Source organism: Dermacentor albipictus, chromosome 1, assembly GCF_038994185.2.
Source record: "Dermacentor albipictus isolate Rhodes 1998 colony chromosome 1, USDA_Dalb.pri_finalv2, whole genome shotgun sequence".
In the NCBI taxonomy this organism is placed as follows: Eukaryota; Metazoa; Arthropoda; class Arachnida; order Ixodida; family Ixodidae; genus Dermacentor; species Dermacentor albipictus.
The window spans coordinates 64,876,555-64,892,795 of record NC_091821.1 but is presented as its reverse complement, the minus strand read 5'-3'; the positions used below and the strand labels follow the sequence as shown (position 1 = coordinate 64,892,795).

At 45.8% G+C, this 16,241-nt stretch overlaps 1 protein-coding gene across 1 annotated transcript in view; it reads left to right on the top strand.

Annotated features, from left to right (window-relative positions):
• The window catches only part of LOC135912483 (cytochrome P450 4c3-like), a 135,293-nt gene extending 127,456 nt beyond the window's left edge, over positions 1 to 7,837 (top strand). The window contains exon 11 of the mRNA XM_070521646.1: positions 7,580 to 7,837. Coding sequence (XP_070377747.1) covers positions 7,580 to 7,656 — 77 coding nt within the window. The 3' untranslated portion in view covers positions 7,657 to 7,837. The remainder of the gene's footprint in view (positions 1 to 7,579) is intronic.
• Positions 7,838 to 16,241: the final 8,404 nt, after the last annotated feature.

The window sequence follows — 16,241 nt, the reverse complement described above, 5'->3', positions numbered from 1 at the left end:
GAACAGGTTTAATTCAATTGGCCTTACCGCCGTCGGGTGCAGAACCACGCTACAGCACTTACTTCTTCAAATGTGAAGATGACATATGTAAAAATAATGCACAAATTATTGGACACACTTGCGATATTTGCGTACGATTTATTCCCGCTTAGCCTATAGTCAAGTGGTGAAACGCGGATCCAGCTGAACTCGTAGCCAAAATGTTAGAACTGCACGGTGCTTCGCTCGGACTACGCAGGCCAACTTTCGTATGTTCAGCGGTAACACTACACTGTCCTTACTTTCAGAAGGCTGGTCTTTCTACATTTACGAGCAACATATATAGGAGGAAATTCCGAACATGCAATATTGAGAAAACGACGGTAATTGTGGTTACTCGATTTCTTTAATGATGGGTCTTTGACTGGATTTGATAAAGTGCAGTTTGATTTGATTTTGCTAAGATGATACACTTCAGTGTCAGTTGTATAACTTCTCAAACTATCGCAATGACAAGTGAGAAGAAAAACGAAGAGAGAGAGGTCGAGTTGCATACTCACCATGTGAAGTTCGAAAGGCAACGTGTGCGCGGCGTCGTAACAAGAAAGTCGCATACACCAGATGAACAGGCATGTGTATAAATGTGCAATACTTTAACGATAAAGCAGTAGCGTTGTCATCATCAAATAAAAGGGAAAATACTAAAGAGGTTTATTAAATTTCCTTATGTATATTGCTGGGGCACTTTATAATTTCTCTAATTTGCACATAACTAAAACGGCCATCGAGGCCATGCGATCACCGAAGGCGCTATGGAGTAGTAAGTTTTATTTGTTCGTAAAAGGCCAAAAAAATAAAGAATAGCAAATAAAACATGGAATTATTAGGCAGCTTTGCTACTTTCGCGGTCATCCCGTGCGGAGAGATGGGTGAATCATTTTTAACTTCTTGTTATGCTTTTGTATGGATACTTTGCTAAACTGCTGTATTCCTGCTCCACCATATCACGGATGAACCAGCTGTAGTCTTATGTAACTTTCCTTAGTGATTGCGTCATTTAAATTGTGCAACACTAACGTCTGTCTGCGTTTATTTTTCCCCCTTTACAAGTAGGTTGGCGCAATCGCTCTTGTTCGCCGCAAGAGCTGAAATCCCCGTGCAAGTTCTGCTTAACGTAATCTGCTACTTCGTTTTGTTTATTCCTTCCTTGGCCGCATGCCCACTCGTTGCCGAGTCTATTCTAGTCGTCAAGGGTGGTTTTTCCTTTTCGCTTTTGTCGCCAACGTACGCTATAGCAAACAACTTCTCAACTCATGGCGTTGCTTTTATTCAGTTTTGCACAGTATCGTGTTGTGACAATACAGCACGAGCGGTTATAGCCTTGCTGTATTCTATCACGGATACGTATGGTATGGCCTACACGGAGCCGTCTGTCGATGTCCCTTGGATAAAACGCCATACAACTAAGGCGACTCTGTGTGCAAAGGCAAAGCATGTGGTGCACTTCTTGAAGCGGACGTCGCCTTTTATTACATCCTCCCAATAATCATCCGCTTGTTTTACGTACGAGAGCATCCCAAAGTTTTTGCGTCAGCCCACACCACCTGCAAATTTGCTAATCTCATTCGACCTGATGATTGTCTGCTCTGGTCGACTGCATACGGCACCGATTCGCAGCCACCTCTGTTAAGACCTCCGGTTATCTTGCTTGGTACCTGACCTGCCCAATTCGAATTCTCCCTCTCATGTGAAACATAATATCGGCAACCCGCGGCAACCCGCATTGGCTGCCCACGCTGCTGTCTTCCTGTCTATTAGCGTTGCGCCTGTACTTTCCCGCTCCCTCACTTGTGTCACGGTGCTTAGCTTGCGCTGAAGTTTCTTTACTTTGTCCCATGTTTAAAATTTAATTTTTGGCTTTTACGTGCCAAAGCCACAATTTCATTATGAGGCACGCCGTAATGAGTGACTCCGGGTTAATTTTGGCCATCTGTAGTTCTAATGGCAACAAGAGGAAGGCTGCTTGATATACCTCCCATGAGAACAGTACGCCAAACGCATCGACGATCACCAGAAATTATAAAACCCGAGACAAAATGGCAGCTTCAAAAAAGAGCGGAGGAGGACTCCATCTTTGAGCCCTAGCCTACGCACGGATGCTTTAGCATTTATGGCCTCAAACCCTCATGTTAGCGTGCGGGGGTCGTGGCCGCCCTGGCACCAATTTGCAAATGATCAATTTGGAGCGTGGCTCGGCCTTTCACCCGTACCACCTTAGCCTGCACTAATGCTTGAAAGACAGGCACATGCAAAATAGTCTAGATTTCTCGAAATGGGGTCCTTACAAAAGCCGGTGAGTCACCAGACTTTTTGAGCAACATTATCTGGACAGATGGAGCTAATTTTTGCAGAAACGCCGAGGTAAATTTGCTTAATACACACTATTGGAGTGACTTAAATTCATAATGGGTAAAGCGCCCTCAGCACCTGTACCAGTGGCCGCTCAATGTGGGGTGCGGAATTTACGCCGGTGCTATATAGTTGGTCCCATCTTCTTCGATCACACACTGACTGGACAGCGTTATGTGGACGAAATCCTTGAAGGAGTGGTGGATGAGTTTCCGAGAGAAATCCCGCTGTCACGTCTTCCACTTCTGTGGTACCAACAAGATGGGGCGCCAGCACACAGGAGCAGCGGAGCGTGAGACTGGTTGGATGCAACTTCGCAGGCGCAATGTATTGGAAGGCACGGGCCTCTAAGTTGGCCGGCTACAATGTAAAAAAAGCTGTTAATTTAAAGAAAATTTACAGAATTTTTTTTTAATGTTCTATGACAGAAACCTGTTAAAAGAAAAAATACTGCCATTTTCCGTTCTTGATCTCTAGCCTATAAATCGAGTCAGAACTAAGCTGTAACCGTTTTAAATTATTGTAACTGCGTAAAAAAATGTAAAATTAAATTTAAGAGTTTTTTTATCTTCATATACGCCGTTTTTTTGCATATACCACGTACGACGCGCTGTTTGCGGTACTGCTTTAACGGCCCGTGCCATAATCAAGATGGCTGCTTTTCGAGTCAACGCATGTCGGTACTGCCCCCTTTCTGTTTTCAAAAATCGTAAGAGGTGAGTGGTTTTCAAGTACATCACAAACAGTGCACGACGTGTTCTGTTACACTATATTTTCCGCCTGTTCATGACATAGAAGAGGACTACAATGTAGCCCGCAAAGAAAATTCAGGCAGACAGTGACAAAACTTAGCAGCTACTCATTTCAGCGTGCTCATGCGCTTTGTGAGGTAACGTCATTCTTGGGTATAAAATTTAGCTTTAGTTTTTTGTTATAGCACACGTAAGGGCTAGCCAGTGGGCTTGACAAATGTATTACTGTCTATTCTTGCCTTTTCGAAATGCACTTGTTTTTGCTGTGGCTGCGAGAAAAAAAGCATGCGTGAGCTCTCAACAAAGCTCACTAAGCGGCGTTAGCTCTTAGCTACGCTCGAGTGTTTAGTTTACTGTAGTGACCGCAAAATGCGGCTTTTTTCAGCTGTGTAATATTTTATTTGCTTTGATGCTGGCATATGAACCCGCCGCATATGAGGGTGCATGGTATCCAGTATTAATTTCGTTGCTTCGTTAGCTGCGGTTCGAGTGTTTTAGTGCGTTACCGTCGGGAAACGATTTTGCCTGGCCACTGACTAAGTCGCTTCATTTTGAAGACAGTTAGTTGGAACACTAGACTACGTGGCTTTGTGTACTCTCTACGCATTTCAAAAGCACAGCGCGGAAGGGGTTAATACCCGAGCCGCGAAGATATTGCTACGGAACGTAACAATATGCTGTCGTCACGCTCGTGGCAACGAAGAATTGCTCGCACATTGTCTGCTAGCCTCACTTCCTGACTCTGATGGAGAATAAGAAAACGTATGCACGGTAGACTGCAAAACTGAGAAACAAATGGCGAAAATTTGCATAAATTGAACTGCAGCAAAACATTCATTTAAAAAAGGAATAGAGCAATATGTGTCATTGCTTGACGTAACTTATACTATACAGTTAACGTAGTGTGTCCAACGCTTTGAATTATCAGGACTATATTCTACCCCGTGCCATTCTGCTAGACATTGTTACGAAAATAGCTGACGTGTAATTTGTTTGCGACCGCGCATTTCGCGTCCGGGAGCAAGGGGACCTGACGGAGGCAGCGCGAGAGGGACATCGACTCCGCCAAGTCCGTACTTTGCACGCGCGACCCCGCGCCGTATCTTGAAAGTGATCTGCAGACGGCTCGTGCCTTAAAGGGAAGCTGAAACGGTTTTCAATTTCCATGAATTGCTCGGATTGGGAAGAACAGACCTAATAATTTACTGTTCTGAAATTTTTTTCTTCGTTTTGTTAATATAAGGGGCGGAAATCGCTTTCTAAATCAACCCCGCGGACACGCCCCCGTCGCTTCCCGGAGCGCCAGGTGAGGTGATTGCCAGAGGAGAGAACCGGCGAGAGTGACGTCACTCGCGGGGACCGAGCTGCCGGACCGGCGTGCTGGCATGCCTCTTTCCGTCTTGCGCCTTACTGAACGACGCTACGAGAGATTTGCCGCCGCCGCCGCCGCCGCTCACGTTTGTTTTCTTTTGCGATTTTCGTAAACTGTTCTTTCCTTCTGTGCTGCGTGAGCGCCTACAGCCAAGGGTGCCCAACATGCCCTCGTTCTGTGGAGCATTCGGCTGCGCGAACACAGGCGGGCGAGATGATGTGGTGTTTCACAGGTTCCCGAAGGACAAGAAGCTTGCAGCACAGTGCGGTGAGGAGAGATAAGTTCGTCCCGACGAAATCAACTGTGCTGTGCTCGGACCATTTCCGCGATAGCCGGATAGCCTTACGACAAATGCGGAAACGCGTTGTTGCTAGCGTTGCTATACCCCGTTTCATACATCAGGTGCAACGCTGTTGAGGCTTGAGATACTTCCTGCAGTGGCTGCGTTCGCATTAGAAAAAGGTCGGTGTTTCTTGACCCGATTTTTGAGAAAATTGTTCATATATAAGCTCAGTTCTGAATGAAAAAAAAGGAATTTACCCATAGAAACAATCCGTGTGCTTATACGGCTGCTAACACTTCTTTTAAATCAATTTTCTTTTCGGCATTTTTTAATTGCAGCCCGTCGCGGTAGCTTCACGTGCATGCTCGCGCGAGCAGACGCCGCTGGCACGCTGCGAAGCACAGACGAAAACGCGCGCAGTAATAAATTTTGGTGACCGGACTTCGTGCGTAGCTTCCACAGCGTTGCACCTGAGGTATGAAATGGAGTATAGGCTTGCCTAGTGAGATTCGACGTACGGTTGCAGTTATCGTGTTTACCACGATAATATCTTTATGTCAACACTAGCATGGAGCACTCATACCGATTCTTGATTGAGCCACAATCACAAAGTCGTCGAACCATAGTATGAATATTGCACATATAATACCTCTGGCCATCTCTAGATGTGTACGATAAGCAACTTCCATGACTGTACCTCGCAGCACTGCATGTGCGCGCTTTGAAACGCGGCACTTATGTTTGCGATCGTGTATCAACACTCAAAAAACCACGGGAAGATGGTTGACATCGCGTAATTGCACCCGTGTTTACAATCTAATGAGAAGTTAGTGCTTCGGCATTCTTCCAGCAGCAAGTTCCCAGTGACACTTTAGCGCATTTTTTCTCCCGTCATTGGAACGTGCAGCTACAAGAAAAAAAAAAAGCATGCGTACCAGCTAAGATTTCCAACACGTGAGAAGGTGCACACATCGCTCTCGCTTTTGGCACACTCAACATCGTCGTTGCCGCCGTTGCCGCCATCGTTTTCCGTATCGGCTGGCGGTTCGAAAATGTACGGCGAAAATACAAGCTGTCCGAGACAGCGAGAACGTCCCATAATGCTTACAACTCAGCTATGAAGCCAGAACAGAACAGCGTGCTACGCTCTGAAGCGGCGGCGCCGACCGGCGACTTCCGCGAATGACGTCACAGCGGCCCCGACCAATCACGGGCAACAGCGGCGTTCGCGCGATACCCTGAGGCGATGTTGCGCGTTTTCATGAAAAAACTGCCGCTTGCGCTTGTGTCCGCCCTTCTTGAACCCGATATTCGTGTTCAGGGGACTCAAAACTGCAGAATGCCGCAGAGAATTCATTTTTTTTTTCGAAACGTGTTTCAGCTTTCCTTTAATGCGCGCTCTGTTCTCTCCGCCCTTGCGTTGAACCCATAGATCGCACGAAAGTCACTTCGCTCGCTGCTGCTGCTGCGCTTGCTCACACCAGGGTTTTGACAGCTAGTGTCCGCGCTCATCGAGTGTGATGTGTTCGTGTTTGCTTGTGCGCGCGGACACCATGCTTGTTAATTCGCTCAGTAAGCGAATGTTTCCAAATTTATACTGCCGATAAAACTAGTATCCTTACTTCGTATAGCTTTCTACTAATTTGCTATCGCAATCGATGCTTCGCCTTTCCGGCGAAAGTGCCACTTTCTTTAGTTCAGAAAATAAAAAAGCGTATGGAGCATATAGCACAATCCAGCCTATTGATATGGATTACTTGAAGAGGACATGAGTGACAGATTGCAATGAATGTTCAGGTTGCTAGTTAAAAGGATTCACTGAATAACTTCATAAGTATTATATCTGAAGAATATGTACAGATTCCGAAATTGAGGCCAAGAAGTAATCAAGTCCTCGCATCACTTCTCCACTGATCGGCTTCAATTCCGCCATTTCAACGTGTGCCCTCAAGGGATAGTAAGATTAGTTTACAACAGTTATAAAAGAGGAATTCATGAGAGAATGCGCATATTTGTGTTTGATATCGCGTTTAACTGGCTGCATGGTTTAAAATATGTTTTAACCATAGTTGCACAAACGGTAGGTTAATATTGTCATGAATAGGTGACACGCAGGAAAACAACGAGCAAAACGACCAAGACAGTGGTAGGGTGGTAATTACTCTTGTAGCGGAACCGGTGGAGACAAATCTGAGACCTTTTCCTTTCTTTTTCTTCATTGACTGTTGTTCTTTTAAAATGAAGCAACAGCCATTCTGAATCTGTCGCCTTTCGTATGCTTAAGTGCACTTAAAGAAGAAAACCGCAGACTCCTCAATTAATCTGAAGTTCACACACTCCACTAGCTTAGTGCATATTGGCAATAATAAATGAAGCTTGTCAGTGCAATGTTCTGTGTAGGCTTCTATATTTTTGAAACAAACAGCGACAACCAACATGGAGTTGTATGCGTTGTGTGTTGTGTGTATGTGTGTTGTGTACGTGTTGTGTGCGAGGGGGGGGAGGGGGCATGTACAATATGTACTATGGTGAGTGCTGTTTGTTTCATAGTGTATACGGTGCTACTGACTGGCCACGTACTAATAATCTGCAGTTACCTGAAACGAAATAGTTGTGTGGCTGGAATAAACATAATTTGGAAGTGGCCTCCCACACGGTACTCACATACGCGCACACTGCAGGGCTTTGTTGACCACTCTTCCAAAAAAAAGTATTGTGCTTTACTGAGTTCTGTACAATCATGCTACTGTTATATGCATATTAAAGCGCCACTGTTGTTTTCAGGTCAGTCGCAGCATGACACCCTGAGAGAGGAACCAAGGACCAGCACCCAAGCAAGCAGCATGGCCTTGCACCAATAGCTTTCTCCACAATCAAGTGTCTTCATGATTTAGTTTTAAAGCAAAAGCCTTCATTGAAGTAATGCTGAGGCCACTTTGAGCTTTTTTCAGCACCAATTTGGTTTGATACAAAAGCTGGTTCCCTTGCACTGTAGTATGAAGTTCGCTGTATGAAGTTCGAAGTTTGTTTTCACGTGGCCTATATAGCTGTCCGTTTTTCTTGCTTTAAAATAACACATTTTTCTGTTATTGTAGGACACAAACTGTAGCCCGGTTCTGCTATGTAGCATCATTTATCACAGTGTTACTGCTGCCACGTGCTCTTTGTCACGCATGACTCCATGAAATATCTGGTTCCTTGGTTTATCGAGAAAAAAAGAAACACTCGTCGCGGTGGCTAAGCGCCTATAGTGTTGCGCTGCTAAGGACGAGGTCGCGGGATCGAATCCCGGACGCGACGGCCGCATTTTGATGGGGGTTAAATGCAAAAACTCGCGTGTCCCAGCATTAGGGGCACGTTAAAAATCTCCTGGTGGTCAAAATTAACCCGGAGTCCCCCACTACGGCGTGCCTCATAATGAAATGGGGTTTTTGGCCCGTAACACCCCAGCATTCGTTCACAGAAAAAAAAACAAGCGTTAGAGTGAAACAATTATCAGGTGAGAACTATTTTGCAATATAAACCAATATCTGACTTTACGCAGCAGTTACTTTTTACATCAAGCAAGCATTCGATTGTATCTGCATTTTGAAAACCCTCAGATCTCTTTAATGTGCACTTCACAATATCTGGACACTCTGACATGAGTAACCACCTACCACGATGCCTCATACACATTGCGCACCCATCTTGATGCTATTTTGTGTCGCAAATTTGTGCTTGAATACATGCCGTGACTAATTCAAAACAAATTTACGGACAGGATCGGGGGAGTTCCGTAACTTCGCCATGAGTGCTTGTTATACGCAAAGATGTGCGCATTTATTTACTTCGCTTGCCTTGCTATGAAAGGGCATGTACTTTTCCTTGTTCTTTCTTCTCTGCGTACGCGTGCGATCCATGGCAAGCGAAAGCTCGTCGATAACCTGGGAAATTTACCTTTAAGCTGTTATAACACCTGGAGGGGAAAAAAAACCGATGCTGCTTGTTTTCTGAAGCTAGTGGGCATAAGCAGTTCTATTACTCGTGTTTTCATATTTATCTGTCCCGTTATCTTCCGGTGTAAAATAAAACGAAAATACATTTTCTTTTAGAATGTCCTAAATTACAAATTATTTCTTACAGCTACTGAGAGAAAAAGTGTTGACCATGTATAACAGCAGCTCAAGAAAACTGATTAATGTAAAATTGGAGACACACACGAGCGCTACGTGTGAACTTTGTCTTCTTGCGCTGCAGTTGAACGTCTTCAGCATTGAGCACAGAGCCTAACTTTCGTTTTGAGACCAGCTGCATATTTACGTGATATTTATTTTACAATTATTATGTGACGGGCGATAGTAATACTGCAACATAAGAGAAGTTCACATGCAGATGGAGGCTAGAAGTGATAAACAAGTGGTCGAACAAGGAATATCGGTTGCAGTGAACGTTTCTACAAAGAAAATTCTCTTCGTGAGAGCGGGAACTGCCCTCACGAAGAGAAATGCTCTTTCAAAGCGTTGGCTTCAGCGGCATTCCTGATTCGCCCGTTATTAATCACGATGGAAAATTGCCTTTGCATATAACACTTCTGTACAGGGGAACAGGAAAATATAAACAGAAAACATAACTTTTTCTGTGCCTCAAAATGGATAATAGTTTTAGGCACACATTTTCTGTAAAATAAAACGGAAAATATTATTAAAATAAATTTTTTAACATTACGCAGAACTTTTCCTGCAATACAAAACGCATAACTGTTGCTAACACAAATTTCTCTTAATGTAAAACAGAAAGAGCTGATTAAATAAGAGAAAAAGGGAAAACGGAGAACAGAGCTTTACAGAAATTTTCTGGCAAAGTAGCTGCCAGAAAATTTGTGTTTTGAAAGAAACATTTTTTACAGTGTAGGTCACCTGACCTCTCTCCACTATATTTCTTTCTTTGGGGTTATATGAAAGATCGTGTTTACGTGATCGGGACGACGACGTCAGATGAGCTCAAGGCAAGGATAATGGATGTCTGCCGTAGAATGCCAGCGTTGGTTATCAAGAAAGCGACTGAAGATGGGATAAAGCGGACGCTGCAGAAGGTGGCCTATTCGAACACGTCCTCTAAGCGGTAACTGGTGTTCAACGGCGCCCACTAATGAGCAGATAATAAGGGCACAGGGAAATATGGGGCGGAATTCATTAAGCTGTGCTGTCCGTACGCAATATCTTAGTCAAAAACTTCTTGCACTGAGATAATGGTGCAACCGAAGTGGCAGCGCATTTAACGTGTGGCATCGTATGAGAGCGAGGAGGAAGCAAAGCTCGGATTAAACGCCAATAAATGAAAGAAGTGCGGTCAACTGATGGCACGATCGCACATCATGCACATGTAGTTGAGCTTATATTCTTACTGCAAGTCACTGCACATACCTATTCGACGGCTTCCCTTTTCGGGCGTCTGCTACAGCGCCGACCAGCACAACCGCGCTCGTCCATTCACCGTACTGCCGTCAAATGAATTGCTGTGGAAGTGTGACACTGTTACGCTGTTAAGCATTCTTCTCAAATTTCTGCTCGAGACAGGACTAATGGACATGGGGACGTATCTGCCGTGGTGCTTCCACCCGCCATGGGGACATATTTGGCGCAGAAAGAGAAGCTCAGTCGGAGCAATTGCCGGCCAGGTCTGCCAGGCTAACCCCGCCTGTGTGCATCATCATCACCACCACCCCAACCATATTACAAAGCGACTAAATGCCTGTACTTCGATACTAATTGCGGAAATGAAGAAAAAATATCCGTAATATATAGTTCGTGCACCTTTAAGACAAGGGTCCCAGCAACCGTACGTTCAATGGTATGGTATGTGATCGCGCTGCACACCGTTGCAGCTGCAGTTCTTATCCCGCGTATTGGCTCAATGTCAGCTCCCTCTGCAGCCGGTACCATCTAAGATGCTGGTTGACGATGTCGTTGACCGCCAACCGACAACGAAAGCGCACTCCCTTCGCATAGGCTCACTGTCTAGTTCACGGAGAGCTACTAAAGCAGCCCTAAGAAGAAATGCAGAAGAAAGGCTGGCTACCGACGCTCCCAAATCATGACAGAAAACTTCACTACGTAACATCCACGCCTGCAAGTTTCGCAGCCTAGCACACTTTTACATCGTGTCAGCGTTCATCGCTTCTCCTTCGCTTCTCCTCAGCTGGTAAAACACGGTGATGCTTTGTACCAGGTCAAGAGATTGTTTTTGCAGGTACAGGCGGTCGCATTCCCACAGAGACGAAATGCACACAGACGCGTAAGTATCGATGTTCGAGACCTGTAGTAAATAATAGGTTGGCTATGTCTGGGCCTGGAGGCCCTAGTTGCTCTATCTGTCAAACCGGAGCCGCACTTCATAGAAGCCAAGGCTAACCAGCCAACATTACCAGAATGCTCAACGCCAACGATGCCGTAAATTCACCAGACTCGTAAGAACATGCGCTCAAATGCGCGTCAGAATATTGCACAGCACCGTACACGAAGCACATAGCGGTTCAACATTGTAGCCGGTTTCGGACCAAATCGGTTCAAGTCGTCGATCTTGCGACATTGACGCACTTTGTTCAGAGCAGTAACTGCACATATAGTACGATGCCAAGGTGGGGGTGGTGATGTCAGAGCGGCGCCCGGCGCCGCGTTCTGCGAACAAACGAATGCGGCCTCGCAGCTCGAAGCGAACTGCGGCTCAAGAGCCAAAGTCCGTTGAAATTCCGCGCGAATTTTGAATGCTGTAAAACGTCATCAGCGTACTCTTATGTTCACTGCAAGATGAAGGCCCATCCAAGCGATCTCGAAGTACCCCTGACCCGCGCTAGCTGATTCCAAGTTATGCCTGCAAATTTCCTGATTTCGTTACCCCCCCCCCCCCCAATTTTTCGTCGTCCTCGAAAGCGTTTACTTTCCCTTAGCACGCACTCTTCATTTCTAATGTACCATCGATCACCTGCCCTGCGAATTTTGCGGCCTGTTCAGCTACCACCGCTACCAATACCCCTGTTTGCTCTCTCATCCACACCGCTCTCTTCCTCTCTCTTAGCGTTAGGCTTCACATTTTTCGTTCCATCGCTTACCTGACCAGTCCTTAAATTATTCTCAAGCTTCATTGTTAACCCCTATGTTTCTGCCCCATATGATGGTACTTGAGGAGTGGAATGATTGTACGCTTTTCTTTTCAGCGTCAGCGGTAAGCTGCCGGTCACGATTTGGCAATGCCGGCAGTATGCACTCCGACCCATCTTCATACTTCTTGAATTTTCCGTCTCATGATTAGCGTTCCCTGTTAGTAATTAACCTAAATAATCTTACTCCTGTACATACTCTAGGGGCTGACTGCCGATCTTGAATTCTTGTTGTCTTGACAGGTAATTCCACATTACCTTTGTCTTCTGCATATTATTCTTCAACCTACTCTTACACTTTGTCGGTCAAGGTACTCAATGAACTGTTGCAATATATCCCCAGTGTTGCTGAACAGGACAATATCATCGGCAAGCCGAAGGTTGTCGAGATATTCGCCGTTGATTATCGCTCTTGATCCTTCCCAGTCTAATAGCGTGAATACCTTTTCTAAGCATGCAATAAATAAAACTGGAGAGATTGTGTTTCCTTTCCTGACCGTTCTCGCGATAAATATTTTTCCATTTTTTTTGCGAGTAATTAAAACATGTGAAGCCACAATTATCACTGAGGCAGAGTCGAAGCCTGATAAGTCATGGATACGTGTGCTTTGGCTAAACGTTAATATGGAAGATGCACATGAATGAAATAATTAAGTTGTCGGCCGTATGCTGCAAGCACCACGACCTTGATGTGAAGTTTGTCGAGCCCTTCAGTACAATCCATACGATATGCACTTACACCCCTAATTACACACAAATGTGGTAACTTCGTCCAAACGCGCTGAATATAGTGATCCAACTGTGCGCCGCCGATAGAGCATACAAGGCAGCGTAATTCTAGCGGCGTAAATGCAGACATTGCTGATACGACGGGTTTCGGTTACTGCGTTTAGCGTCATTTGGGGAAAGGGGAGGGCACACTTCCCATTGTTCATGTCGCGATAAGAGGCCACTGTGACCAGCTATTTCATGCCGTCATGTTGGCCTGACTACTGCGCAGCAGGTGCGGAGCACCGTAAAACCATCGCTGGCTAGAAGAAAATTCTTGCGCTAAATTCACAAACGCTATGAACGGTTCCTTAAAAGGCCCCTAAACCACCCAAAGTCGAAATTTAGTTGTGGATGTTTCAGTTGTGCACGAGTTTGCAACAAACACGTAGCCACGAGAATTTTTCGAAACGGTGCCGTAATAGACGAGTTAAACGCGTTTGATGACCGAAACGCGGCCCCCACCAGGCATTGCGTATACGGCGTCATCATGAGGCAGCCGGTGTCGCGTCGTTTCGTATTTCCAGACGGCGCTTTTGCAGCCAAGCACCGCACACGGATGCCTTCTAGCCATCGCAAAACACTGTCGGACTCTGTTGGCGCTGCTAATCAGGCCTCTAAGCCCGACTGTGTTACAACGCGAGTGATTTGGCACTTGTGTTGCGGGCCGTAGTTACCGAGTCGAAAGCGCGCTCAAGCGAGCAACACGACGAGGACGAGCAGGGAGCGCGCGCACCTGCTATGGGCAACCAGCGCTGAAGCTTCGCGTGCCGACAGCAGCGCCGTAACACACAGCCTAGCGAGCGGTAGACACAGTTTCCAGTAGCACACGCAGTGATTTCGTGTCAGCAAATTCACCGATTGTCTTGAGTCACACTTTTCACGGCTCCTCAAACGGCAGGGAACCGACGTGCTAGGACGTAGCAGCGCATGCGCTCTAAGCAGCGCGCATGGCCATGGACAGAACTTGGCTGGCCGCATCGGGCTAGACAAACATTGATACAGGCGCACGTTTCTTATCGCTAAATATGTCGTGCCATCTTCGTAGCCTCCCTATCGGACGGTTTCAGCATATTTTAGTAACGCATGAAAAATGTCGTAGCGCCTCCTGGCCAGCGCTGGTTCCCCATAGCAGACTAACCGAAAGTCGTAGGCTCTTGTTCGACCAGTCGACAGCGTCTGCGCCTGGTGATGTCACCAGATGCACCTTGGTGACATCAAAACGAGCGCTGGGGATACTGGAAAGGCCCAGGGAGGAGCACGCGGGATTGTTTTATTTTTTATAGCGCGCCAGAGGCGCGTAGCGTGGCCGCGTTCGGCATCGTAGATCGTGACGTCATTCTGAACTCGACGCGAGTTTTTACTTGAAATGTTTAAAAAATATCAGAGGTAGTTTAGGCGCCCTTTAAGTGAGAGGAGTGAACTTTGAAAAGAACATTACACGAAGCGACTGAAAGGCGAGATGACGTCATTTCGCACAGGGTGGATGTTAGTCTGGGTTTAGAATAAGCATCTTCAGCCAATCATAAGCCGACGATGGCTGTCGTCAGACCTGGCTTTTCTTGGTCGTCTGGCCTTTCCATGGCCTGTTTCCTGGCACTGGCTTCGCGCATGCAAAAAAAGCAAAAATAAAAAGAACAGTAAAGTTTTACGAGCTATGCTGTGTGCTTTTTAGCAAAAACGAAGTGTCTTCAATGATACTCGTCAGTGTGGTCATATAAATAGAAATCTGCGTAAGTGCGTGAATGTGCGCGGGCGCGACTATTCTTCGCAGTCCACATGACTTTCGTATCAATGGTGGTACGTCGTGATTTTATTCGCAATTTCCTTTTTTATGTCATCTTATTGACGACCCGCTTTATATCATAGACAGTATTGCCATCCGTCGCATGCATATTTTGGTTAAAAAATAAATTATCAGGTCTTACGCGCCAAAACCACGACCTAAATTAGGAGGCACACCGTGTTTCGGGATTCCGGAAATTTAGATCACCTGGGGTTCTTTAACGTGCACTTTAATCTAAGTACACGGGTATTTTCACATTTCACCCCCATCGAAATGCAGTCGCCGTGGCCGGCATTCGATCCCGTGACCTGGTGCTTAGCCGCCCAACACCACAGCCACTAAGCAACCGCGGCGGGTATAAGATGGTTCCCACCGTAGACCAAAGAATGCGCAACACCGTGGGCACAACCCTACGTTGATTGGACTTCGTGCTGAAATAAAACTATGAGCTATATAATAGAAGGCTGAGGCTAACAGCACGGAAGACGACAGTGCATTGTGCAACAGCAATATGTTTTGGTAATTAGAAACGTTTAGGCGTTTTTTCATTGTTTCGTCTCGCATGGAGAATTATACCCTCAGAGCGTTGGAAAAAATAATAATCCGCAGCCCTATAAGCAAGAGAAAGCTCAAACTTGAGCAAGAGCACGCACATCAATGACAAACTTGACGGTTGTCAGGGACGGATAATATATGCACTTCTATTTGCTAACACCCAACAGAGTGTCATGACGAGTATGAAAATTCAAGCTATTACGCGCATGCAGAAACAATGCCTATCAGACATTAGGCAGAAGTTCGCCGCACAGCATTAATCTTACTGCCTTCCACAGCAGCGCACGCTCAATACAATTATGCACAAAAACAGCTCGACGCACTTTCAGATGGCAAACCAGAGCTCGCCACAAGGATATAATCACGCGTCATCCTAGGCTATCAGTGGTGGCCTCTGGCCAATCAGCTGCCACAGCATGTTCCCACGCTTACCTGCGCCAGCTCGAGCAGCTCAGATTGACATTACTATACACATTCGTAAGATTGCTACACGCCTGTCGTAGAAAGTTCTTCTGAAGTCGTCATCTGCGACAGCTGTTTAGGTTTTGTAAATCGACTTACGCTTGATATTGGCGGAAATTCTGAAGTTCGTACTTGTGCTACCCTTACATATATACGCACCTTTTCGACTACAGCGCTAGTCTTCGCAGCAGCGGGCATCGTAAGCTCGCTGATCTTACACACTTTTAGCTGCGTGAATACGCTTTTATCCGTAACGTTTTTCTTACGCCAAAACGTGCTCGTAAGTGCGCTTCAGAAATTCCGCCCTGGTGTTCTTTTTATTTACTTTTTTTGTGCAGACGTCCAGATTGCCAGTTCGAGACATTATATTTACTTTCTTGAACGCATCGGTTTTGCCTTTTCTCGGCACGTCGGTCGCTTCCCGGTCTGTGTATCTCGCTTTTATTTATTTATTTATTCATTTATTCATTTATTTATTTATTTATTTTTTGCCACGTACCCGCGTTCGCAGCACGTATGCACTCTCATGAAAAATTAAACCATCACTTTAATTTGGCTTAGCTCTGAAGCAATTTGCTGGCGCGAAATCTAGTTGCGCACGTACTCTTTCGATGCGGTGTGAGCAGAGCCAAGATTTTGAAACATTCTATGCCTATTTCCCTGCTTTTCGTTCCGGCCGTAGTCAGAGCGGTGTTTCGGCCGCTTTATCAAGGGGCTTTTGTTAACAATGTGATCAC